The 24,904-nt window shown below is 44.5% G+C and overlaps 1 protein-coding gene across 1 annotated transcript; it reads right to left on the bottom strand.

The window, feature by feature from the left end:
- Positions 1 to 4,075: 4,075 nt before the first annotated feature.
- STK38L (serine/threonine kinase 38 like) lies at positions 4,076 to 20,987 on the bottom strand. The gene is made up of 13 exons (XM_026045918.1): positions 20,849 to 20,987; positions 19,535 to 19,586; positions 18,617 to 18,739; positions 18,024 to 18,107; positions 15,536 to 15,659; positions 14,801 to 14,955; positions 13,870 to 13,972; positions 13,130 to 13,191; positions 12,066 to 12,183; positions 11,598 to 11,721; positions 9,636 to 9,731; positions 7,971 to 8,062; positions 4,076 to 6,427 (listed from the first exon to the last, which is right to left on the bottom strand). The coding sequence occupies exons 1-13, from the start codon at positions 20,980 to 20,982 to the stop codon at positions 6,300 to 6,302; spliced, it is 1,395 nt and encodes a 464-aa protein (XP_025901703.1). The 5' UTR covers positions 20,983 to 20,987; the 3' UTR covers positions 4,076 to 6,299.
- Positions 20,988 to 24,904: the final 3,917 nt, after the last annotated feature.

Below are 24,904 nucleotides of genomic sequence, written 5' to 3' on the forward strand. Positions count from 1 at the left end.
AGGATTTCCCCTTGGTGAATCCATGCTGGCTACTCCTGAGCACCTTCTTCTGCTCCATGTGTCTGGAGCTGCTCCATCACTTTCCCGGGGAAAAGTTTTGTTGTTGTTGTTGTTGTTGTTGTTAATTCTCAATCTATTTAGACTGTTTAGTGCTTTCCTGGAGCACAGTGGATGACTTCAAAGGGCACAGCAAGAAAAGTCTTGAGACAGCCATAAATTCCCTGCCTAGAATTCTCGGTGATTTTTTTTCAAGGCACTCACAAATTGCAAGGAGCTTTCAATGCTTTAAGGCATTGAAAAGCGATGCAAATCCACAGACAAGCTAAAATCTGTTTTAGATTGCTGGAAAAACAGACCAAAGAAAGAGAGGCAAAATATCCCTACGGTCAATACATTCATTTTTTCTTTAATACACCATATCCATTATAAAAGAAATATATCATCATTTTAAAGCAGAAGTTCTTCCCCAAATTAGGAGAGTCTTCTCCTTTAGAACTTATATAAATAGCGTAATTATGCTGCAATCAGCCTGAAACAAAATAAGCTTTTAAAAATTGTTTCCATTCAATAACAGCCCTTCAAAGAAGTGAAAATCAAGCTCTGAAGGATTCAGGCTTTGGCAGCACTGAGCTGCACTGTATTTGCCCAGCACAGAAACTCCCAAGTAAAATTAACATGATGCCGCTTGCCAGGCTGGGTTGCAGTAGCCTTATCTTCTGCCTTCAAGGATCTGTTGTTAATCACTGACAAATTCCTTCCGTATTGAAACAAGTTGGACATGAGGCCTTGACTCCTACTCATCTTTCTCTCATCTAACTAGTGGGGCAAATGGGTCAGTCAATTTACTTGGTGATTCTTGTAACAAAATTGTAAAAGTCAAAAAGATAAGTGGTTTCAAAAGTGCTCTAGCTGAGGAGGTCTGTGCTGTGCAGTAATTTAATTGCTTGTAAATCTCGTAACTGAAAGTCTCTTAACTTGATGTCACTTTCGATTATAACAAAACCAAAAGCTTAACTTTTTGAAAAGCCTTCTACTTCCTGGCAGAATCAGGAATGATATTCTACATCATCATTTTCTGGATGCCTAACAAGAGCCCAGTGCCTAATAGTTTTGCCAACTATGGGCCACTAAATCATGATAGAATTAACTGAAATCAGAAAGCCAAGGAGCGCTGCACACAGTGGCCTTGTAACTGTCTGGGACATGAGTCACCCAGCAGAACTGCGATGGTCGTTCGCTGACTGTGAACTCTGCAAGTCCAGGAATCACGCTCACGTGTTTGCTGCTTGAAATAACATTCCTGTTCCATTCTGTGGACCAGGCTGGGTCAAATCCTGCCGTGATGTACGGTGCTATATTCCTAAATTAAGCAGTAAAGCCAAAGTAAAGTAAAGGCAGTAATTTCCTTTGCAGTAAAGGCAAAGGAAATTTGACCTGTAACACCTGCAGTGTTTTTCCTTGTACACTCCCTCATATGCGGCATCCATAGGGAGGTGCAGATTCTGTGGGAATCCCTGGAAGGACATCCAGCCTTTTAGCACTGGGTGCACACTAACGCTCGCCCTCTGCACCTGCTGTCTCCCTTTCGAAGCAGGGAAGGTGGTAGCTCATGCCCTGCTTTTACACAAGCACTGGAAGATAACAGCGCTTACCCTGCGGATGCCAGCAACCGCTTTCAGTCTGTGTCGGGAAATGCGGAGGCGAGGGAGAGTGCTGCGCTTTGCATGGGGGAGCGGAAGCCTCTGGAGCAGCTGGGAAGTAGATGGGGAGGAACCGCTACCAGCTGAAGGTGAGGAGAGAGAGCAAGTGTTTCCAGAGAAGCAGCAACAGGAAGGGGCTCCCTGGAAACAGGCTTAAAGCAGGTGCTGTCGAAACAAAGATGTGGCATCAAGGAACCGGTGCAAAAAGTGATGAAAGAAAATATTTTGCTTAAGTACATGAAAAGCTATGTGCAGGAAGAAATAAAATGAAAAAAAGCACATCAGATACTTGCAGGATGCTTTATGAACATAGAACTATACTTTTAAYAATGCTTGATTTCCAAAAACATTTTGAATATTTTGAATGTTGAATGTGCTGGTGGCGTAGCCTTTATGTTCATCTTTAAAGTGACATATTTTTGAAACAAAGGGGATTTAGTAAGCGAAGGAAATTAAGAACTAAGGCAACATTTCCTGGTAACCGGAAGGAAAGTGCAATCCCCTTAAACAGAATTCTGTAAAAATTGTCTCAATTGCTGAGAGCAGCTCTTCTCAAGCAGAGGGCTGTTACTCAGTGGAGGGCTACAGAGAGTGGCAGGCCCCAGCTCCTGTTTGCTGTCAGCTGCACAACCCTGCACTCGTGTTTCATGTGTGTGTTCCCGCTATGCTCTCAGTAAGGAATCGGGAACAGCAAGGCACAGGTATTTCTACAGCAAATCCAGGAAGACGCTGCCCAGGGAAGGCCAGATTAGACTAGCCTAAATTAGGGAAGAGAAAGGGAAGCTCTTGGGAAGAGCAGTAACCCCTCCGAGCTGGCTGCATGCAGCTGCCGCTGCCACAGGGAAGGCAATTTGTGCTCCCCGGCCGCGCTGCCTCAGGGAGCATTCGAGGTGACGATGCACATGCCAAGCGGCTCCGTTCTTTCCATGTGTGCCAAGCTGGAAGGGACACAAATCCAGCCCATTCATGTAAAGTGCTCTGAGCATGAAAAAAATGAAACCCACAACTTTACAAAAAGAATGCTACGTTTATTTTCAAATGCTGTAAAAAGCCTCATATAAATTTTTTATAATGCTTCTATGTAACTTTCCCAACCACAACTAATGAAACAGTCTAGGAAAAAATAGAGCAGTTGCCATTTAGACTCCAAGAACGAGCTGCTGCACTATCTCGACGCTGAAAGGACAAGGTACAGTATGTTACAGCGCTGGTAATTGCTCATGGTACTGAAAAAGGGAGAGCACTTCCTAAGCATCGCYGCGCGGCGCGCCCGGGCTGCGCTGCAGCGATCCCGTCTCGCTGCCGCCGCTGGGAGCCCGCGCCAGCCCCCTCCTCGCCCCACACAAACCCCTCCTCGCCCTGCTCGTGGCCCTCTCTCCCTGCAGCGCCTCGCTGCGTGCACCCGGACCACGTCGCCTGCCCCTCCTGTGCTCTCATCCTCCCGGCTGTGGAACAGTTGACCTATAAAAATAACACTCATACAGCTCTCCAGCAAGGCAAACCAACAGTGCAGACGCGGCACCAGCGACAGGCGCTTTCTCTCTGCTGGCATGTTGTTGGCTTGAGCTCCTGTCACACAGGAAAGGACCTCTGCCAGGGTCCCGGGCCTCAGGCCGCTCGCGCTCATCGGAGGGGGAAGCAAGTGCCAGAGCTCGGCTGGGGTTTGCAGTCCGAACATCCTCGCCTGTTCCAGGCTCTTYGGATCCTGAGGCAGGGTGGAGGCTCCCCGCGTCCACATTCCAGGGCTCCCTGCTGGAACAGGTTAGCTTCCGAGAGCAATCTGYGGACGCCGTTCCGTGTTTCAACTGAAGTTAACAAAAATAAGCTCCCAGAAAATACATTTTCACATGGTTGCAATCATCAAGCCATTTCAGGATCTTTGGTACTCCAAGAAGAAAAATTAAAAAAAAAAAAAAAAAAAAGGCACAGTGACAGACGTCGCCAAAGGAAAAACACAGCCATTCAAAAGAAGAGGACAAAAATAATGAAGCAAAAGATATGTTACACTTCCTTTTTTTTTTTTTTTTGAAAGCCAGTGTAGATTAACCTTCTGTTCTCTTTAATCCATTACAGTATCACAGCTTTACCTTTAAAAAAAGAAAAAAAAAAAACCCTATCGTCCTAAAAGCAGTAGTTAATATTGTCTTTATCTTAACTTATTGGTTAAAATAATGCCATGTTTTCAAAAAAAAAAAAAAAATCAACTATTCAATACAGAAGTGTTTGCTAAATAGGCTGCAGGCTGTTTCCATAAGGATATAATTCCTATGTGAGCACTGATATGATTAATCATCTGCAATTTTATATGCATATTATCTTTAGTGTTACAAATATAAGGGTTGAGCTTCTTCCAAGGCTGTAAACCAGTGAGTATGTACAGACAGAGTTGTTTAATAGATAGCTTTAAGTTAAGTGTATATTYATCTCCCCTCCCCTAAGCCCCACTAGGGGGAAAAAAAAATATCACCAGTATTTCTGAGCATTTGCAGTTTCCCMTGTCTTGGCAAGTTCAAGCGAAGACTTCTCTTTCTGTTACACATAGGATAACTGTGGTCTTTTGAAATGTGTTTTTCTTTTCTSGAGGAATTCCACTTCTAGTGTACACGAGCCCCCTCAAACAAGGTTAGGGATTAAAACTAAATTAAAAGAACAAATGGATTTTTGAATAGCAGTATCCTGTGGGGCCAGGCTTACACTTCGGATCAGCCCTAGAGCAGGGAGACAAGAAAATTGTGCCCTGCTAGTTCTAGGCCACTGGTAGAAAGTGGTAGCAAAATATAAATGTGGGTTTAAGTTAGCTACAAGTTTTGAACAATCTTTGGATGGTTCTAGGTGACCTTTGCTGACAGGGCTAAAACCAGCCTGGAAATCAGTGCAACTTTTAGGAAGAAAAACTGGGAGATAATAAGCTGTCCCTATGCMAGTCAAGCCTCAAGGCAAAAATTTAGCGTGGCCATACTCTCATATAATATTGTATAAATGGATATTCCCTTTTGATGAGCCGAACATCAGATGTTTGAAGAGGAACAAAATATTGAACAAAGACACGACCGAAGCCCTTGAACTGCTGGCTGGGGGAAGACAACACCAGGGCACAGAAATCTTTGTGCTAAATGGGCTTCTGTGCAACAATGAACCCCCCAGGGCGCTTTAAAGCACACAGACAGCTCGGAAGAGCTGATGGCCTCATGCCTAGCAGCAGTAGACATTCCTGTAATGGCTTTAGAAATAATTGTTTCCACTTTGTCGAGGAAAAAGAGAGTCTAATGGAGCCCACTGCAGGTCAGAGCATCCTGTGCTTCACTGCAGCGGGCGGCCCGGGCGCGCTCAGGGCAGCTGCAGCAGAAGGGAGGCAGCGCGAGGGACTCGGCWGCCCGGGGCCGTAGGCAGTGCAGTGTTTGCAGGCACTGCTGCCTGCGCTCGGGGCGCCTTGTGGGCCCTGCTCACTGGGCCCCCCGCTCACCCGCTCCCTTCCACAGTCACAGTCCGTGACAGAGACGCTGGGAGAACGCGGAGCCTGCGGGAGAGTGAGCCTCGTGGGGCACTCGGCTTGCTCCGGCTTAGAGGAGGCTGCTAATGGAGGTGCTGAAAATAAAAGGCAGGGACAGGATCCTTTCCTGCTTGGAACATCTTAGGAAAAAAAAACAGTAAAAGCAGCAGGTTGATCACTCTTCTAGAATACCTGTTTTGCAGAGACAGAAAAGGCTACTTGAATTCTCAAGAGCGATAAGATTATCCRTCCTGCAACCAAGGCAGGAATACAATCTTAGAGACTGCCATCTCCTCAGAACTTGGTATCAGGACAAAACTTCCTTTAAAAAAAAAAAAAACCAACAAACAATTCATTTTACTTCAGATTCCAATTTTTAGTTCTGAATTTGCTAACAGGTTTAAAGCTCAATCAGCTTGAACAGAAACAGCTGTACTGGCATTTTGCGTAGGTCACCGGGACTGTCCCGTTGCCACGCACAGAGAATAAAGAAAGAGAAGATTATGGATGAGTTGCTAGTGTGGGGCTCTGGAGGGGAGGAAGGAAGGAAGGTGTAAGCAGGCCCCACATGAACTGCTGATTTAAATAACCGAACGCTGCCRTGCTCATGGGCTAAGCTGTAGACCACAAGTGGAACTCCCTCAGCAACTGCTTAGAGGGTTTGCAAATACGGGCAATAGTTTTCCATCCTGCCTATCTATCTAAAAACCACCAGGTGAGCAGTAGAATAGCAATGCTGCATAAAATGATATGTTTTTACTCCTGGGTGGATTAGATGGTTTACAGTACAAACACAGCCACAGTACAGAGAGGCAGAACCGTTCTACACACATAGGCAGTGCAGTTACAAAGGGATGTACGTTCCTTTTTATTCCAGTACCTTTGTATAATAAAGTTAACAAAAATATTCAAATATTAAAAAAAAAGCCAGCTGGCACTGCCAACTAATTCCTGTAGTAGTCTTAGAAATCCTAATCCCGTAGAATTTCTGTGTGAAGTTGATGCGCACCAGAGTCAATGTGTTGATAACTAACGCCAAGCGGGTCTGGTGATGCAGCTACCTGAGGTTTGTGGGTTTTTTTCTTTCCTTTGCGGGTTTGTGTTTCGGTTCACAACTTCCCAGCTTTCATGTAGGAAGGGATGGAGCCACGCTGCGTGAGCCCTTCAAACCTCTTGTAGGTGTAATTGAGGAAAACCCAGTCTTTGGATTTGTAGTCAGGCTCCGTTGTGTTTGGCACTGGAATTCAGAAATAGAAGCGAGACAAACCAACAAGCAAGAATTGAGAGCAGTGCTACGTAGCAGAGGGCTTTTCATGAGGCACTGAAGCAAATAAACCCAAAATTCATTTCCTTTGGCACCCCGAAGAAGCCCCGTTTCTACTGAGGTCAGTGGCCTTTTGCCACTGGTCTGAGCAGAGCAGTCATCTCAGCCTATCTCTCTGAGGCATCAAATGTTGTATTTTAGTTTGTGGGCACACCAGAAGCTACTGTCCCCTCACACGAACCTCTGCTATTACCATGCTACTACCTATGCTATTTCATAGTTACTGAAAACATAACATTTAGGACACTTCATGCATAACAAATCCCTATAACATAAATCATAAACAGAAAAAAAAGTTACATCTATCCCCAGAGGATTACATATATCCCACGTTTTACACTTCTAGGACTTCCTCCCTGCTTACAGCACCTGCAAGGCTTCCACAGCAGCTGGGAGACCCAGACACCTCTCATTTATGAGYGACCAACGCGGCTGGCGTGCTCAGCATGGATATTTGGTACAGGGAGCATCTAAATTCAGCATTCAGGTGGTTGTCCTTAKATTTCTAAAGACATTTGCAACTCAAGTGGCCAATAATACAGGTGTACAAGCTCATATTTAGGTATCTAGATGTACAGTAACATTTTCAGTGATGTGAACACCAAAACCCACTACATTATATATTGCATTACATAAATATGAACTTATATACCCAATCTTAGGCACTGGAGATTGAATACTTTTGGCTTAGAAGAACTGACTTCACAGTTAAGTTAAAGCTACTTCAGGGAGATAGGGGGAAAAAAAAAAAGAAAAAAAGGCTTTTTGATCATTCTGGTGTGTGTTAGCATATCTAACTTATCTATAATTAATAATCACTGTAATATATCTGCCTATCATTGAGCAATAAATATTTAAGTGAAAACAGAGKAATTTGGGAGAATTTGGTACCTCAGAGAATTAGGCCTTCTCTATAYAAGAATTTCATGCCACTTGCCAACAGAAAATAACATTAAAAAACAAAATAATTTGTAGAGTCATTGAAGTTCATAAATTGCTATGTTAAATAACTTAGAGTTGGCTTTTATTCATCTGCCTTCAAAACTTCTGCCCATAAATATGTTAAAATTCATGTTTAGCTCAAATGCAAAAACTAAAGATGTAAAGTAAATCAAGACATAATGTTTTAACAGGATTTAGTTAGACAGATTATACTAATATGGTAGAAAGCTGTTTTCTATGTTCACTGTGTGAAAATAAATGCAAACCATTTTTACTAATTAACTTAACAGTTTAAATGTATTTGGTCTTTTCTACCCCCAGGCTCTACAGAAGCAGATGCTACAAGAGTTTATAGATTTACATTTATATTTGAAAGAAAATCTCTAGATCAAGCCCATACACTTGCTGGATTTGGATATTAGAAAAACAGATACAACACACACACACACACACAAATCATATAGTATTCTGGCATAGCGTGGATCAAATGTGGGATATAAGACATCAGTCTCACCTGGCTGTAAAATATCAGACTCAGGGAATTCATCAAAGTTGGAAGTATCATCAATGCTTTTAATTTCTATAGGGATTGCAGCCGGTCTTTCCCTAAACACAGAAATAAATCCAAAAATAGTGATTATTAGGTAGAGAGACACTAAATTCCACTTTTGCTTAACTTAGCTTTTCTTTAATCACAACACCCCTTTCATTTCATACACAGGGGTCTAACCGAGTCCTTTACAACGATACAAGACTTGTGCATCTTCCAGCATCACAGAGAGATTCATCCATCTCCAAGCATTAGCACTGCCTTGGCCGTCTCGGGGAAAACATGCTTTTGCATCAGCTGAAACCACATTCCCCACCACTTCACCATGTAGCTCTCGCTGCGATCGCTGCTCTTACCAGGAACCACTCTGGTTACCCTCATTTCACAGATCCAGCCTACCCAGCCAAGCAGGATTTTGCTCCCCTTTGGAGTCTCCACACATTTGGCTTTACAAACTCAGCACTCATCAGGCTGGAGCTGCTCCAGCTACTGCTCCACCACAGCTCCCGTTGCTGATCCAGGCTGCCAGCAACTCATCCCAGGTGAGTCGACCCTGACACGTTGCTGCCCTGTTAGCTCAAGACCCAGGCAAGGCCCTTCAGAAGTTTGAAGCTGGAGGGTTAATAGCTGCTCTAGTGACCTGCACCTTGACAGCGCTTTCAAACATGGCACCGTGGGAATGTTATTAGTGTACACATGTAAGGTTATTACGGCTGTAATTACTGCAGTTGTAATTAAACCCACTTCCRGGTGTAGGGGGTAGAAGTTTCTTTGCCAGGTTGCCAGCTGTGGTGTGAGCAGCTGCTGCCTTTGCTGCTTACTCGTGTCGCCTGCACTGATGGAGAAGTTGCATGAGGCTTTCTGTGCCAGAGGCGGGAAGAGTAGAGAGGGGGACAAGGTCATTACACATCCACGCTATGGATTTTCATGTCCAAAAGTGCCRTATTACTGAAATGGCACAACTTCATGGTTGACTAGTCACTATTATTTCAAATGAAAATGTTGGGGCACCCCTACACAGCCTGCTTTTGGGGTGCCACAGCTTTGGGAACACACAAAGGTGGCTCGGGCACCTTGCACATGCCAAGTCATGCTAGAAACTGGTGCTTTTGCCTCGGGACTGGCCACGGAGGGGATTTGGTGCCTCTGCCCCCTGCTCTGCACAAGCCCCGCTTCACTCAGGCACAGCACCCACAYGCCCTGGGCTTTGCTCCTACCCTCTGCCTCACCTTCCAACTCCTCCATTTCCCCCGTATCTTGAGGATACAGTTTGCCTTGTCCCCGTTCTAACGGAGTCAAATGGAGGAGTAGCTGCAAAGCCTGTTCCCAGTGGAACAGGAGCTGTCTGATGATATCAGAGTGCAAGTCAGCAATACCAGAGCCACCCTACCATGGTTGCTCTCCAGCCCAAGCACTCAGGGCTAATTGAGGCATTTCAAGCTGGTGAAACTCTGAYCAGATCAGATCTAGGGATGTCAGTAAGGCCTGAAAACCTTGGCTGCCACGCACTAATTGGTGGCAGCTGCCTTTCAACATAAAAGATAAATTGGGAAGGATTGTTCTCGCCATCACAGTGCAGGAAATCCTTGCCTTCATGGCTTTTATTCTCTATATAAAATGGATATATACCTGATATGTCCCCAGTCCACTCCTTCAAAGAAGGGATGACTTTTTATTTCCTCTACTCCATTACTACCAATCCTGTTTTCTGAGTCAGTGCAAAACCTGAGAAAGAAGAAAATAATGAGGAAAATATTACAATAAAGGTAGAAAGAAACAGTAGCAAATAAAACTGCCATGGTATCCTATATCAGGAATTGGAGGAATTTTTAAGGAAAGTTCCATCACTTGTGTAGCATAAAAGCAGCATATTGCAGCTAGGGGAAGAGGGAAATATTATTAAGAGGATATTATCAATGCCCTAAAACAGAAGGCCATGATGACAGTAACTTGCACTTGGTCTAAACTGCTTCATTCTGATTTTCAAGTTTTGTGAGAAGCTGCTGCTCTGCTGGCCGTGTAAGGGGTGTTTGGACCGAGGACTTTTCAGACTCTGCCACTGAGGGCTCCTCTGCACATTCTTTTAGGCCTCCTATTGCTCTAAGTCACCTGATCTGTTTCAAATGAGATATTTGTTCTGGGCCAAAATGAGCAAAAGCCGCTGTTTACTTAGTCATGCAGAACCTATATAAACCTCTCCACACAATCCCATCATCCATATTTGCGAGTCACTCTTCACATCAAATACTCTCCAATGTGGAAAAAAAAAAAAGGTAATCATTTGCCAACTAGCYGAACTTGCAGTAGGCATTTCAGCAACACAGCAAGTGAGGTTATAAACTCTCCCCAGTTTTTACCAGCAATGTTCTCATGCCTGAAGTCGAGTGACACTTGGGAAATAATTGAGCTTGAACTTCCTTTAGTCTGTTTTGAGCCACAGTCACAGAAACTAAGACACTTCTGCTTTGTCTGTAACTCCCTTCAGGCTCAGGTCCCCATTGCCCAACATGCCCTAGCTACAGGGAGAAAGGACCCAATGGGCAGGTTGTCTAACCTGCAGTTTTGGCCTTGTTTTCCTAAGTTGTCTGACTAAAGATGTTTTTAACTTAAGTTCTTTGTTCAGCTATATGCAATTGGATGGTTGTACCCTACATGAAATAATACAAGCAATCACTGTATAACTAAATTCACCAGCCAATCAGCAAGACAGGTTAAAAAATGAATTATTTCAAATATATAAACATGCGCCAAGTAGACCTAAGATCAAGAAATCCTCAGCAACAACCCCTGTACTTTCAGTGAAGAACTCAGGGTGCTCACAACACCTAGACAACGTGAGCAAAATGCTAGAGAAATGCACTGTAAGAAGTTTGTGTGCAACAATTTTATTATGCTATTAATGCTATTATGCTATTAATCAGAAATAGCAACATTTAAGTAACTTGGATTGTGAGGGCTAATGTCACTGTAACTATTTGCTGTAAGAGTAGCAATTTGCTGCATTTGTTGTGCTCGTTGCCTGSTCCTGGAGCATTGCCTGGACTAGCAATGTATTTTGTTCCCAGCTCTGTCCCAAGCACRTTCCCCTTTTGCCCATAACAACTTCATATGGGTCTGTAATGCTGTCTTTGAAAAATATCAAAGTCAACTCTTGGACCCCAACAACCTCTCATGGCAAGACAGCATTTGTGCCTGAAACTAAAAAGCCTCAGGAAACTTTAATGCAGACAAATAGTGACTTTGAAAATGAGACTTTATGCAATACATCCAAAACTTTCTGTTCTGTGCACTGAATACTGGTGAGCAGTCGCTTTTAGTTCCCTCCCCAAGAACTTCAAAGCTGTGTTTTAATTGCTCTTTTCTTTCCAGGCTGCTCTGTTTTGTTTCCTGATACAGCAGTGCAAGTCAAGATCTTTAAATTGATTCCCTCATGCTCAACAAAAAGCAAAGGGAAAAGGATGGAAAGATTCAGTGAGGATGGTGAGGTGGAGAAGCCAACCCTTTCTCCTAGTCCAAAGTTTCCTCTCCACAGGATGGGAAGTTATTCTTATGGAAGATGGCTATGAACCTATGTGGGCTTCTGTCACCGACCTTAGAATTAAATCCTTTGATTTCTCTGAAATGGGCACCTCTGGAGGAAATACCAAAGTTTCTTTCCAGTTCATAACTTTCCTGTAGGTTTCTTGTGGTGTTTCTGAGCAGAAAGGTGGATACCCTGCACAAAGACAAAGAAAAATCAATGCATTTTTCCCACAGTAGGAAAGTAGCCAGGGCCTCTGGCTTTTGCCACCATAGCTCCTGAATCTAAAAAGTAGAAACTTGAAACATTTAATAGCGAGCAGTTATTCACTGGGACATTTTACTGAGGCCTCCTCATCTCTTGCTGTCTTCTGGGAAAGCTGGGAGCACTCTAAAGCCTTCTGGAAACCCGAGTTTGGGCTCCCTTCAGGAAGAAGGCAATGAAATTCTACTGCCTGCACTGCGGAGGGGATCAGATGAGATGAGCCAACGCGTCCCGCTGCCCTCTGAACGAGCCTGGGGCTGTGGTTTGTGACCTACCTATTAGCATTTCATACATAATCACTCCCAAAGACCACCAGTCACAGAGCTTGTTGTAGCCCGTCTGCATAAATACTTCTGGGGCGATGTAGTCKGGAGTGCCAACAGTAGAATATGCCTGGGGAAGAGGAAGGAAGGAAAAAAAAAACAAATCCATAAACTCTTTAATACAATTATTAGGTTTTTAGACTTTGGAAAGCATTTTCCTGGGGATTCATATACACTATCTTGTTTGGATGGACAAGAATGCTTAATTTGAAAATCCACAATATCTAAAATTTGAAGAACATTATTCTTTTGCAAGGATGAGCACAGGGAGTCCCCCAAATAAACCAGCCAACTCCTTCCCCCAAAAGAAAAAAAAAGTCTGACTTGTACTTTGGAAATGGAATATTTTGCTTTCATTTGTTTGACTAAAAATAAGATATTTAATTTGGCTGAATACAGCTAAGATATTTACTTTCAAACTAGTTAAAAACCAAGAGCATATTTCCTTTATGAATTACTTGAATTACTTTTGAAAAAAGTAATTTAATTTAACCTTGTCCCCTCTTTGCTGGGCTGCAWGACGATACATCTAGCTTCCCCACATAGCTCTGCTGGGTCACTCTGTGCTAGTTTTTGAGATTTCCTCTTTCCAGAGAGGCAGCTCCAAGAGGGAGAAAGGGCCTGAACTACAAAGCAACACGACTGCAGGGTGATCTCACTCTGCCTCAGAATGACACCAAGAAGAACTCCAAAGCATTCCAGAAATAGTGCAGCCTATCACTTCCTAGACAGAGAGACCAAAATAAAAAGTTCAGATTTGCAGATTTGGGGCTTTGGAACTGCTGCTCAGGGGAAGTTATCGGCGTGGCTGAAATTCTGTCGTCTCCGGGGCGATGGACTGACTTTAGCTTATGTCCATTCACTTAATGCCAGTTACAGCTTGTCAGCTCTGCAACTATGGCCACTCTATTAAAAACCACTAGCATTAATGTTCAGTCTTTATTTTATGTTCTTATTTATATAGTTTCAGAGAAAAAAAAAAGATTATATGATTATATTTAATTTTATTGACTCACCAACTGTCGCCTGTTCTTCTTCCATGTTTCTGCTTTTCGTTTTGAGTTCATATTTTGAAATGCTAATTTAGAAAATAATTAATAGGTATTAGATGTCTTTGTGAGAAGTAAAAGAAAAAGTTTGACAGCAAGCTGGATTCAATGAACGACCATTCTGCCTCTTTAAATTGCTTTCTTCTAGAAACAAATACCTGATTACAACTGGAGAGAGGAAAAGGGCAGAGAATAACTAGTGCCCAACACCGAGCTGAGAATCACACCGGTAGGATACTTGAGCAGTGATTCTAATTAGAACTTGCYGAAAGCTTTGCAGATTAGTCTGGTAGAGGATACTCAGGTATGATACAGATCACCGCAGGGTGTTTTAAACAGCAAATGCAGAATGCAAGCAGAACTGCTGAGAAAGTTTTCATTTGTAGAATAAAATACTAATGGGGAAGTGTGACTGAGGCAATCTTGAGCAACCTTGTTCTTACAAAAAGGCTCATGAGATCATCACTGACTTCAGTGATGAAATATGCATTAAATATACATATGCATTAAAACATACTGAAAGGGAAGAAGTAAAACCTATAGAAATCATAATTTCTTTCCTGTGAAAGACTTCCATGTTCTGGAAACAGGTTTTCCAACTAAGTGCAATCAGCCTGAGCAATGTTGCTTAATCCAGGAGAACTCAATTATCAYGTGGCTGCAGCTCACAGCTTTTTAAACATTTAATTAGGACACCGTATACTTACAGAAGTCACTTGGTGGGTTGTGTGTAAGGTTCCTGTAGAACTCAGTTCTGTGAGCTTTTTTTAAACCTGTGCATAGCCCAAAATCGGAGAGTTTTACGTGACCCTAAAAAAGAAAAGATAAAAATATATATATATATATAAAATAATGTTTGAGAAAGAAAGTTGTTTCAATAACTACACTTGCCTTCTCAGGCTGCATGTGAGCCATGGACTCGAAATGGACTGTGTAGTGCCAAGCAAATAAATAGTGAGTGAATCTTGACGCACCAGGAGAACGGGTTTTCTTTCCAAGGGCTGTTAGTGTTGCCAACCCACTAACAATGATTACAGTCAACAGCTGGGGGCAGCCAGTTTGCCTGGCTTTGTTTTGACCTGGACACCTCCGAGAGGCAGAAGCCTCCGGCAGGAGCTGCTGTTGCTCTGGTTTGATGGTAACCTGCTTTCAACCACCCGTGCAGCCGGCAGCTCCACACAGTCCGCAGGCCTGCCAGGGTCTGCCCGAGGGCTCGCAGCGCTCACACGCGACRCCCGTCCCCACCAGCAAGCAGATCACGGAGCAAAGGAGGTAACTGCAGGAGGGAAACGGTCGCTTGGAAAGCAGCACRGGCCGAATGCTTCAGGCTTACACASTTTTTGAATTAACTGGTGCATATCAGTTTTTAATGTGTATGAATACRAGCAGTTGGGCAGTCTTAAGTGAGTGTTTTCATGCTCAAAAAGCCTTTCCAACATAGMGCAGTTTTGCTTTGTTAAGCAGATAGATATTCTACATGAAAGAGGTATTGACCATTTTCTGCCTTTACAGCAGAGAGGTTCAAGTCACTGGGGTGACACTGCTGTTTCCTGGAATCACTCCCAGCTCCCCCAGCTATAAATGGCATTATCTGCAGAGATGTTCAAAACCTAGGCAGTTTAGATGCGTATTACATGCCTTAGCATCCAGCAAAAGGTTGTCTGGCTTAATATCTCTGTGAATGAATCCCAGCTGGTGAATAGCATCTATGGCCAACACGGTTTCAGAGATGTAAAACTGTGTCTCCTCTTCGGATAAGGTGTCTTTCTTCATTAGTAAGGTCATCATGTCACCTAACGAAAGAGCAGAAGATACAGCACAGAAATCAGATCATTTCAATCACAGGGCTAGTTCCATGAGAATCCTCAAGAGATTCCAAATTTAACCTTATAACCGACTTATTTCAAAGACCTACAAACCCAACATATTTTTAGTAAACTGCACATAACCCCGTTAAAAATTCTAAGTATGAATTTTAATGGAATAGTCCAGTGAGATACTTATTCCCCCTAAAAGTTTTAACACATTGGTTGCTCAAATGAGCTGTTTCAGCAAGAGCTCTCTTTTTATTACTGTCACTAACTTAATCAGCAAAAAAAAAAAAAAAAAAAAGGGAAACGTTGGACTAGAAGAATTATTTAACCCAAGGCTAGAAGAATTATTCAATCCAAGTCTGCAATTATATTAACATTTGCCTCAAGCATCCCCCTTCCCTTAAGATCAGGATGGGTTATATTACTGTCACTACACTTTAAACAGCATTAAAACTTTATAGCATCATAAATTTCACAGCATGCATGTTTGTAACACTTCTATGAAGTTGGCAACAGGAAGAAGTACTTGTATCACCTAGTAACACAATGTAGAGCTTACCTCCAGGTAAGAACTCCATGATCAGATAGAGATTTCTTTTATCCTGAAAACTGTAAAACATTTTCACTACCCAGGCTCCATCTGCTTCAACTAAAATATCTCTTTCTGCTCGGATATGGGCCACCTAAAACATGGATTTTGTTTAAATACTGTTATTAAAGGGCAATTAAAGTACTTGAACACTAAAAGTCATGTAATATTCTTAGTGCTATAATTCATTTTCATCATCTTTGACAATGAAAATATTTTTCATCCAGAGACTAGGTCCTACAAAGGCATTCAAAAACCCGCAACAGAAACTCACAGATTCACCTGATTGTTGAGAATAACTTTTATGCAACTTTACAGATGCAATCTCTAGAAACATAAAGCATGTCTATTTAAGATGTTTCTGTTTGTATGTAAGAAATGAGAAAGTTTGGAGGAAAAGAGCAATTCCTTTTTTATTATGATATCATAAAATGAAATAAGGTCATTAAAAAAATATAAAGTTCTGCAGGTGTCAGATTAGTAATGCAGCATCCCTACTGCAAAGTCACAGTCACCAATAGACAAAATCCAGTGTACAATCCATGTGCAAATCCTGACTGGAAAAACATAGAACTTGTCTTAATGCACAACTTAAGAGATGAAATGACAGACACATCATGATTATCGTCAAAATTTAACAGATTTCTCATATCAGCATAGAAAGAAAAAGACAAAAAGTGAGAAGAGTTTTAGGCTGGAGACAGGGGAGAGGAAGCAGAGCAGACTGGGCCATTTCTCCACGTGAGGAGTGGGAAGCTGGCCCAGGGCTCATGAGCTCTGCTACTCATGTTGGTCCCAGGCAAGTGAATCTGGGCACCTCTGACCTTGCTCAGGACATTCAAGTCCCAGCAGTGTCTTTAAAACTATTAACACACTTGACACTTGCACYAAAAATCACATTAAGGGATATTCTGCAACTCCTACTTGAAGCCAGTATTGAAAGAGGACTGGGCCCAGGAGATGCTGCCATGTTATTGCACTCTGCCACAGGTAAGCAGGTCAACTGTGTGCTGTTAAAATCAGTTTTTTATTTATTTGTTGGGTTGTTTTTGGATGGGAATCAGGGTGGGGAAGGGAAGAGGAGGAAGAACTTTGCCCTCTGCTAATGCTCCTTTTGCTGCTTTCTACTGCAAGTGTTGGTTTGGCGGCTCTCACAGGGAGCAGAGAGCACAGAGCAGGACACTGGAATGTTTGTTCTAAGAGGGAAGTCTCCAGGTTCTCATCTAAAGCAGTTGCTTTTCTATCACAATGTCTGTGTGATACTCTTGAAATGAATGTGTTTGTGTGAGAAGAAGAAAAAAAAAAAAAACCACATTTCCAGCAAATAGCAAATGAAGAATCTCCTTCGCTTTACCCCTAGATCTACAAGCCAAGGGTAGCACTATGTAAGTGTGTGTCCASTTGACACTGCCTTGAATTCCCTCCCTGTAGTAGGGGCTCCCAACTCACTGGCTGCGTCTATCCTGTATATAAATGTTTCTTTTCACTCCTCACACCTTCCACAGGTAGCAACACTCCAAATTGAAATGTTGTTTAAGAAAACCAAACCAACCAGGACATCTCTCAATGCCACTACACTTGCAAGTCTTCATTTTCTTTTATTTGCATCCATGTACATCCTGGCTGCTGTGCTAAATATGCTGCTTCTCTGTGGTTCTCTGTGCCCAGGACACAGGGCTGAGGAGCCAAGAGGGCTGCACCAGGAGAAAATGATGATGATGATGATGATGATGATGATGATGATGATGATGATGATGATAATAATAATAATAATAATAATAATAATAATAATAATAATAATAATAAAAGAGTGGGATGCCATAAGAGAGCTAATGATGGTGTTTGGATAGGTAGGGCAGATGGAAGTTCTCTCCTTATCTTTCCTTTGGAATATCTGCACTTGATCTTTTTGCTTTGTGGTGCTAAAGTATTTGCCTCATCCTATGGGGAATTTGCAGCAAGTTGTTGACTGAAAAGCAAAACAGAAGAGTCACAAAGCCTGACTAAAACACAAAACAAAGGCAAAGCCAAGCCAAACAACAGACAAYATAACATCTGTTGCTATCTGACCACCAAAGGAAAACATTAAGTACTCTCAGTTTTCACTTTGTCATGGTACTGTTTTTCATGAAATACAGAATTTGGGATTAAGCACTAAAAAAATCTGCAATGATAAAGGACAAAAGGGGAAAAAAATCCTTTGTTAATGTTCCAAATCAGTTGCAAATAAAACATTTTGACAAATGCTACTATATGACCTTATTTCCTAACTTCCACTTTTTCTTTTGTGCTGTGGTGGCACCTCCATAGAGGCCTTGGATTGCAGTGCCACTATCAGGGCTGCACAGAGTAGGAGTGGGCAATACAAACAAATAGGAAGGGGCACAAAGAACTTGAGCAACTGGCAATTCTCTACACAGAGTAACCTGGAAATTCAAGAATCTTATATAACACAAACCTGCTCTTTTTCCAGCATATCTGCTTTTCTTAGTATCTTCATTGCATAAATATGGCCTGTATCCTTCTTCTGAACAAGACGTACCTATAATGAGAAATACAACCCCATCAATCCTATATTCCTCATAAACTAGGCCCCACAGAGCTATATCCTGGAAGGCTCAAACTGTAGGGTAGAGAAAGGTTCTTTTATTACATATTCAAAAACATGTTAATAAAGAAATCATTTAAAGCACATATTTCTATACACCATATACACAGCTGCCATTCTAACACTAGTTAGACAATATAAAAATACTGAAAATACAATAAATTGACAATAAAGATGGCAGTGGTAGCACTTGAAGGGGCAGCGTGGACAACATCAGCTGGAGCTAATAGAAAGGGCTACAGGAAATGAAGGTTCATTAATAGCCCTTGATAAATGTGTGCCTATAGTTGATTAATGGTCTTATCCACACTTCTAGACTTACTAAAACAGCTATTCTTCTGCAATAAAACTGCCAAGTTTGAACTGTTATTCTATAATTAAAATGTTTAATTTTACCATTTGACCCCTTTTTTATGTCCCAATCAAGCAGGAAATGCACAAACCTCCCCAAAAGCTCCTCTGCCGATAACCTTCAAAGACTCAAAGTCATCCAAGCCGAGCCTTGTCCTCTTCAGGCGCAGAAACTCCGTTTCTTTGCGGGCATGTTGGGACCTGCGCAGCTTTTTCTAACAGAAAACATTGCACGGGCACTGATAAGTCGTGTGGTCGTAGAAAGCCAAGATAGATCATCTCCCTTTCTGCAAAGTATTCTCCCACCCGTGAAGATGATGGAGAAAACGTGATGGAGAAATTTGCTTGAAAGTCTGAGTCCGGAACATTGTGTTTTATACAAAGGTCCCAGTAATTTATTTATTTGGACAGTGGGATTTACTCTCAGAGAAGATAAGCACTTAGGTGTGCTCCCAAAGAGGCCAAGGAGACAGCCAAGGCTGCCAGTCAGATCATCAGCCTTCTGGGATCATCAGCCTCATCAGGATGGAGTACTGGGATGATAATGCCATCTAAAGCCACGAGATGGCAATATGCACCCACATTCACCTTCCACTTGTCCCAGAAGTTGCATCAAGCTTAGGAATTACCTGGGACTGATCCTTTCTATTTATTTCAGTGCCTCTGCTGAACGCAGTACAGGCAGCAGCAATGTGATGGACTTCAGAAAAGGAATTTACTGAGCAAAATTCTGAGAGATGCCAACTGGGAAGAGCTCCCTTCAAGCCCATATCTGAATGGAGCAAGGGTACATGAGAAAACTGGTTCAGCGTTTTTTTTTCTACCCACTTCTTCCATGTGCATCTCATTCTTTTCTCCTCTGTATACCAAATCAAAAGCTAAGCAATTTTAAACTTCATTTACATGATAAAAAATAATTTAATACAAGGTAATGTTAAAATTAACTCCTCAAATGCCAATCTGAGCAACTTTTAGCAAAGTGATCTGCTCAAGTATTACAGTAGCATTACCTCCTCATCTGCCAAGCCTTCCTCTTCCATTGCCACCTCCAGCTTCTTCTGCCTGCAAAGGAGACACACAATGGATTCATTTCTCTAATTTAAAACAAGTATAGGATTATAACAAGACAACACAGATACCAGATACCAAAGAGCTTGCCTCAACTGGCACATGTAAAAACCCATCGCTTGCTTTGTGCTTTTAGTCATTTGTGACCAAATCTGTTGAAAACGCACAAATAAATTTCAAGCATCCACTTTCAGGTCACATTTAAGCCCGTGCTTGCAGATTTAGGCATTAGAAGCCCAATCACACAGTTACCACTGCTCTAGGAATTTGTATGTCTTTAAATGATCTTGTGGGGAGCCCCTTTCTACCAAATGCCTCTTTTCCCACCCATGAGCTGCATCCTCCTGACCCTCAGGCTGCAGCTTTTGGAAAGCCGCTTGCCTGCCAGGGGCAGCAGGGAGTTTGAGCCCCAAGTACCAGGCAGCCTGTGTCTTTGCACACTTCAGGAAATTCCGCAGGATACCCCAAATTAAGGCCCCCACTAGCCTATTCTCATAAAAACCAAGCAGCTYCATTACACAGGATAATGACAGAATGCAAGAAAGAGATGGAAACCCTGCTGCTCGGCTGAAAAGCCCTCAATTAAGAACATATTACCAAGGGAACACTAATTTCCCATGCTGATGACACTGCACCGCAGCACTCCTTCTAATCAAATGCTTGGTGCTCCCACCCTTCGCTCAGCAGCGCTTCACTGCTGTGCAGCCAGAGTGGGGCACAGAAACCGAAACGATGGTGACCCATCTGCGCCCCAACGCGAGGGGCATCAGCCCCCCCCCCCCCTCTCTGTCTCTCTCTCTCCCCTCCACCACGTTGATCCTGCTCCCCATTTCTTACACACTCTCATCTTGGCTGCAGCACAGTGCTGCAGAGCATGAGGAGACATCCCAAGCCATTGCCAAAGCACAGACCCCTCCATGGGGCTCATTCCTGGGGGACACACCATGGCRGGGTCAACAGCAGCAGCAGCCTCCTGTGTGCTGCAAGACAAGAGCCCGCACAGTGTGGTCTCCACAAAGCGGTGGTAACTCAACGAGACCAGTCAGTCCCCCCAGAGCCAAGGGACGCTCGYGGGTTTATGGGCATGGACGACAGCTCCAAGGCTTTCTGTGTCCTCAGATGATGAGCCCTCCGCTTCCGAGCTAAGGACACCTACGAAACGCTCTGTGCCAGTGGACTAACATGTCCTTGAGGCAACGCCACCAAAAGCCAGCGTTGAACGGCTGCATGGAGGCAAGAGGGAGCCAAGGCGCTACCTGGTCTCTCGCTCCTCGTGCTGGATGATGAGGTTGCTGTAGAAGTTCTCCAGCGTGAGCTTGGCCACCGTCACTCTCTCCCGGGTGTGGTTGCTCATGGGAAAGGATGTTGTCGTCCCTGCAGTCATCGCCATGGTAACATGTACTGCAACAGAGCAGGGCAAGGCATTACTCACTTGGAAAAGGGATCGCTCTTCCCAGCTTCTCCATCCCGGAGATCTTAGGCACTGCGAAAGTCACCAGAAAGGCTTCAAGACACATTTAAAAAGATATATTAAAAAAGACGTATTATGAGCCTCATGTTTCTACATCCATTCAACAGAACAGCACATGGACAGCTGGGGGATTTCTAGAAACCCTCCCATCAAATAATGTAACRGACATATTTTATTTTATTTTTCTAAGCAACAATCAACAAGAACAGAAAACTCTTTCACAGCCTAAATCCATTAGGTGACCAGCTCTTCCCCTTAGGAGCACCTTTAGGCCGCACTGATAATCCAGGGAGCGTTTTCTGGAGGAGCTCCCTCTTTCGAGGGCTCGCTGCAGTGGGAGGCTCAGCTCCTGGGAGCGGTGTTACCGCAGCAGCCTCGCAGGCCCGCTGTACACGGGCTGCTTGTGCAGACAAAGTGCTCGAGTAGCTAGGGCTCAGTAAGGGCTGAACACACGCAGCCCGGCACCGGCAACGGCCACGTTATTTCAAGAAACGCTCTCCTACAGCAAAACCCCGGATTATTTGGGAATGTCAGGAGGACTGCATACTAACCCAGGCTCAACATGGATTAACTCTTCCTTAAGGCATTGCCAGCACCAGGGAGCAACCGGCTATTTACCGTTTGCTTCACTCATATTCCTACGAGGATCCAACAGGGCAGCAATTTTGTCTCCCATGAACTTGTCTTCCCCACGCTCCCAGTGTCGCCAATGCCAGCACTACCAAACAGCAGGTCTAAGTCGCTTGATTTTATTAAGCCTGTAGAAGGGAGATAACGCTGCCGGCACCACCATGCCAAGCTATAAATAGCGGGGCTAAGCCTGACCGTAGGGCTAAGGCAAGAAAATACTGAAAGGAGCCTGCAGGGTAAATCGAGGAGCTCAGGGGAGCTGTTTCAAAGCTAAGRGACGTGCATGGACACCACTCGGTATGGAGGGAAGAGGGAGGCACCTCCATGAGCACCAGCTTTCTACGCCCCACGCGCCCTCCCTGCCAGCCAGGCCCCTCCAGTGAAGCCTGAGGCCCCCAAGGCAGAGGTCAGTGGGCATCTGCTCCCTCTGCAGGCAGGAGCCCGGCAGAGCCTCCCGGGGAGGCACGCAAGGGCGCAGGCCCAGCAGGACATGCCGGGCACCCTGCAAAACCAGCACGCTGGCTCGCAGCGCAGAACTCCCTTTCCCTGAGACATCTCCGCTCCRACCTGCCAGCTAACCCAAACAGACAGAGCACAATCCGCATCCCGAACCAAATATCCAGTTGGGAGCAATTAAGCCAAGCGCTACAGCCTGGCCTTTTGCAAACAAACGATGCCAGAAGGGAGGGCGGGGGGAAGGAAGAAGCTTCAAGATGGGACCTTTTATGGAGAGCGCAGGGCGCTTCCTGAGCTCGCCACACCGACGGGAATGTTTGCAGGAGGTGCCACCCAGAGTTCCTGGAAATGTCCTCAGAAGCCTCCCCATTCTCCCAAATTCGTGTCATCCGCACAATGGAACCGTGCTATTTGTGTCTCACGCCCAGCGTCACATTCGGCTGCCTGCCCTGAGAAGAAGGTCGCGTCAAGTAAGCCCTGCTCTGGCACAAACTCCTCGGGCTGAGCACGACCTGAGACCTTTCTTTCCACAGCGCCCGGCATGTTGGAAGAAGCGAGGCAGGGCAGGCTCTGAACAACGGAGACGTCTGAACGACGCGATGGCCCCAGAAGGAGCTGCCAGCAGCCCCACGTGCTGCTCATCCCTGAAAGGGAGKGGGTGCCGGCACCTCTGGAGCAGAGCCACGGATACGGCTCACTGGGCATGGGATGGGCTCCAGCGAGGGGTGAACACCCCTGGGAGGAGCTGGGGGATGAATCCAGCAGGAGAGAGGGCATCAGCGGCCCCATACTGACAAGCTGGATTTTTCCAAGAGCCTCGTCTGAGTGAGTCTCCCTTCCAACCCACAGCTCCTTTCCTGTGGGATCTGGCTGATCCAGGCCAGTTCCTTCTTTTCACTTTTCAGTTTACAAAAACTTGAGAGTGAAAGGAAGCAGCGTCCACCACAGCTTCAGTCTTGGAGCTTCCAGGGTAGACCAGAGCAAGGTCCAAGCCTTGGCTGATGTTTCCTGAGAGGCCTTCTGGTATTCCCACCCCCCAGCCCGGGTGCTGCTGCTGCACAGAGGGCAATGGCCAAGGAGAGCCTTGGAGAGGATGCAAGTTTGCAGCTCCCACAACCCATCGCTCAGGATTTCATACTACMGGTGCCACAAGCCCTCAGGGAATTTGCTTGGTAACTCTAGACTACAGTTTCCAGCTTGTCAAGTGGGATATGGAAACAARGATGTCCAGGGACAACCTACCTGAAGAGTAAAACCTCACCAAATATTTGAGCTGCCATGATGGGGAACTCTATTCTATCAAATACTTCAATTTGAAAGAAAAGATAAACACGTAGAACGTGTTACCGGCAGTGAGCCACGAAGAGCAACACCTTCCTGTTTAGAGGGTTTCAGGACCTCACAGCAGCCAGGACAACCAGCGCTCGCTCTCCCCAGCGCAGACTGCCAGGGAAAGGGCAAGGCTGCRCATGTCAGACAGCGGCACACACCACGGCAGGACTGTCCCTGGAAGAACTGGACTGAAGATGTCCCCTTCTAGACAGATACAAGTCTCCAGCACAACTGTGCTGTATCACATAGCGCCTTCTTCCTATCAGATGAGTCTGGGTCTAACAGTGGAAACGCTCTTGTTTTGGAAACCACACTTGTCATATAATACATATACAGCAGCCCTTGAGTAAAGTTACTCTGTACTTGTTACAAGACGCGTACCTAAGTGAGGGAGCAAACACCACACACCATCCTTGTGGAGGCAAGAAGGTGCCTTTCGGCAAGTCCCAGAACCCTAGGACATCCCTCGCGTTCCAGGGCTTGCACGCATTTAAATGTGGTGCTACATTCATGTTCACGAGGGCAGGGAATCCCAATCCTTCCTCCCCAAACAGCTATGCCATTCCATGGAAAAGCTGCTACAACTATTCTCATCCTTACACCAAGCGCACTCCTGAACCACGGCAAGTATGAAGCCAGGTCCCAAAGGCAGTAAAAAGGACAAAATTGCAAAGTTTATAAAGTTCCTACTTACACCGCGTCAGTGAAAGCTTCTTGGTAAGGAAGATACAGAGAGAAACTTCAGCCTTTCAGAGCGCTCCTGATTGCCTCAGCACAACACATATTGTCCCTGAAATTTCTCTCAAAGCCAAGCATGCAAAGAGCATTTTCAAGAAGCAGAAGTTAAAAGATAAAGGAGAGAGACAGTTTTGCTGTGAGAGCTGTTGCAGAGCAAAAGCACGTAGCTCACCGGAGCGCTCACCTTCAGGCAAAGCCCATTACCTGCTGGGTGTAGACCCGGAGCTCCAGCGCTTGTGRCAATGCTGCTGGCTGCTTTCAGACACCACTGCCAACAGCCAGCAAAACCAGGCGCTCCAACACACTGGTGGCTAGGGCTATGCTTAAAAAAAGAATAAATGAAATACTATTGCTATCTAGGAAAGCAGTAGGGATACAGCAAGGCTGGAAGTACAATCGCCAGCCCTGCCGTCTCCAAATTGTTTGGATTCTCTTAAGGCGAGACAGGATATATATGCATGTATATATATACACATGTATACAAAACTCCCCGCCGGACACAAATAACTGCATGATTCACAGCAAAAGGCAGGGGGCAGGGGCASATGAACGAAGGGAGCWGCCAAAAACTCGGCAGCTAATGTGMTGWGACCCCCCAGCAGTCCCACGAGGAGGAGCAGCAGCTGCCCATGCATTACTTTTCAATATTTTGTTTTCTTATTAAATACAGTTATCTATGAAATGC

This window comes from Nothoprocta perdicaria, unplaced genomic scaffold (genome assembly GCF_003342845.1).
Source record: "Nothoprocta perdicaria isolate Ctin4 unplaced genomic scaffold, notPer1 scaffold_416, whole genome shotgun sequence".
NCBI classification, from domain to species: domain Eukaryota; kingdom Metazoa; phylum Chordata; class Aves; order Tinamiformes; family Tinamidae; genus Nothoprocta; species Nothoprocta perdicaria.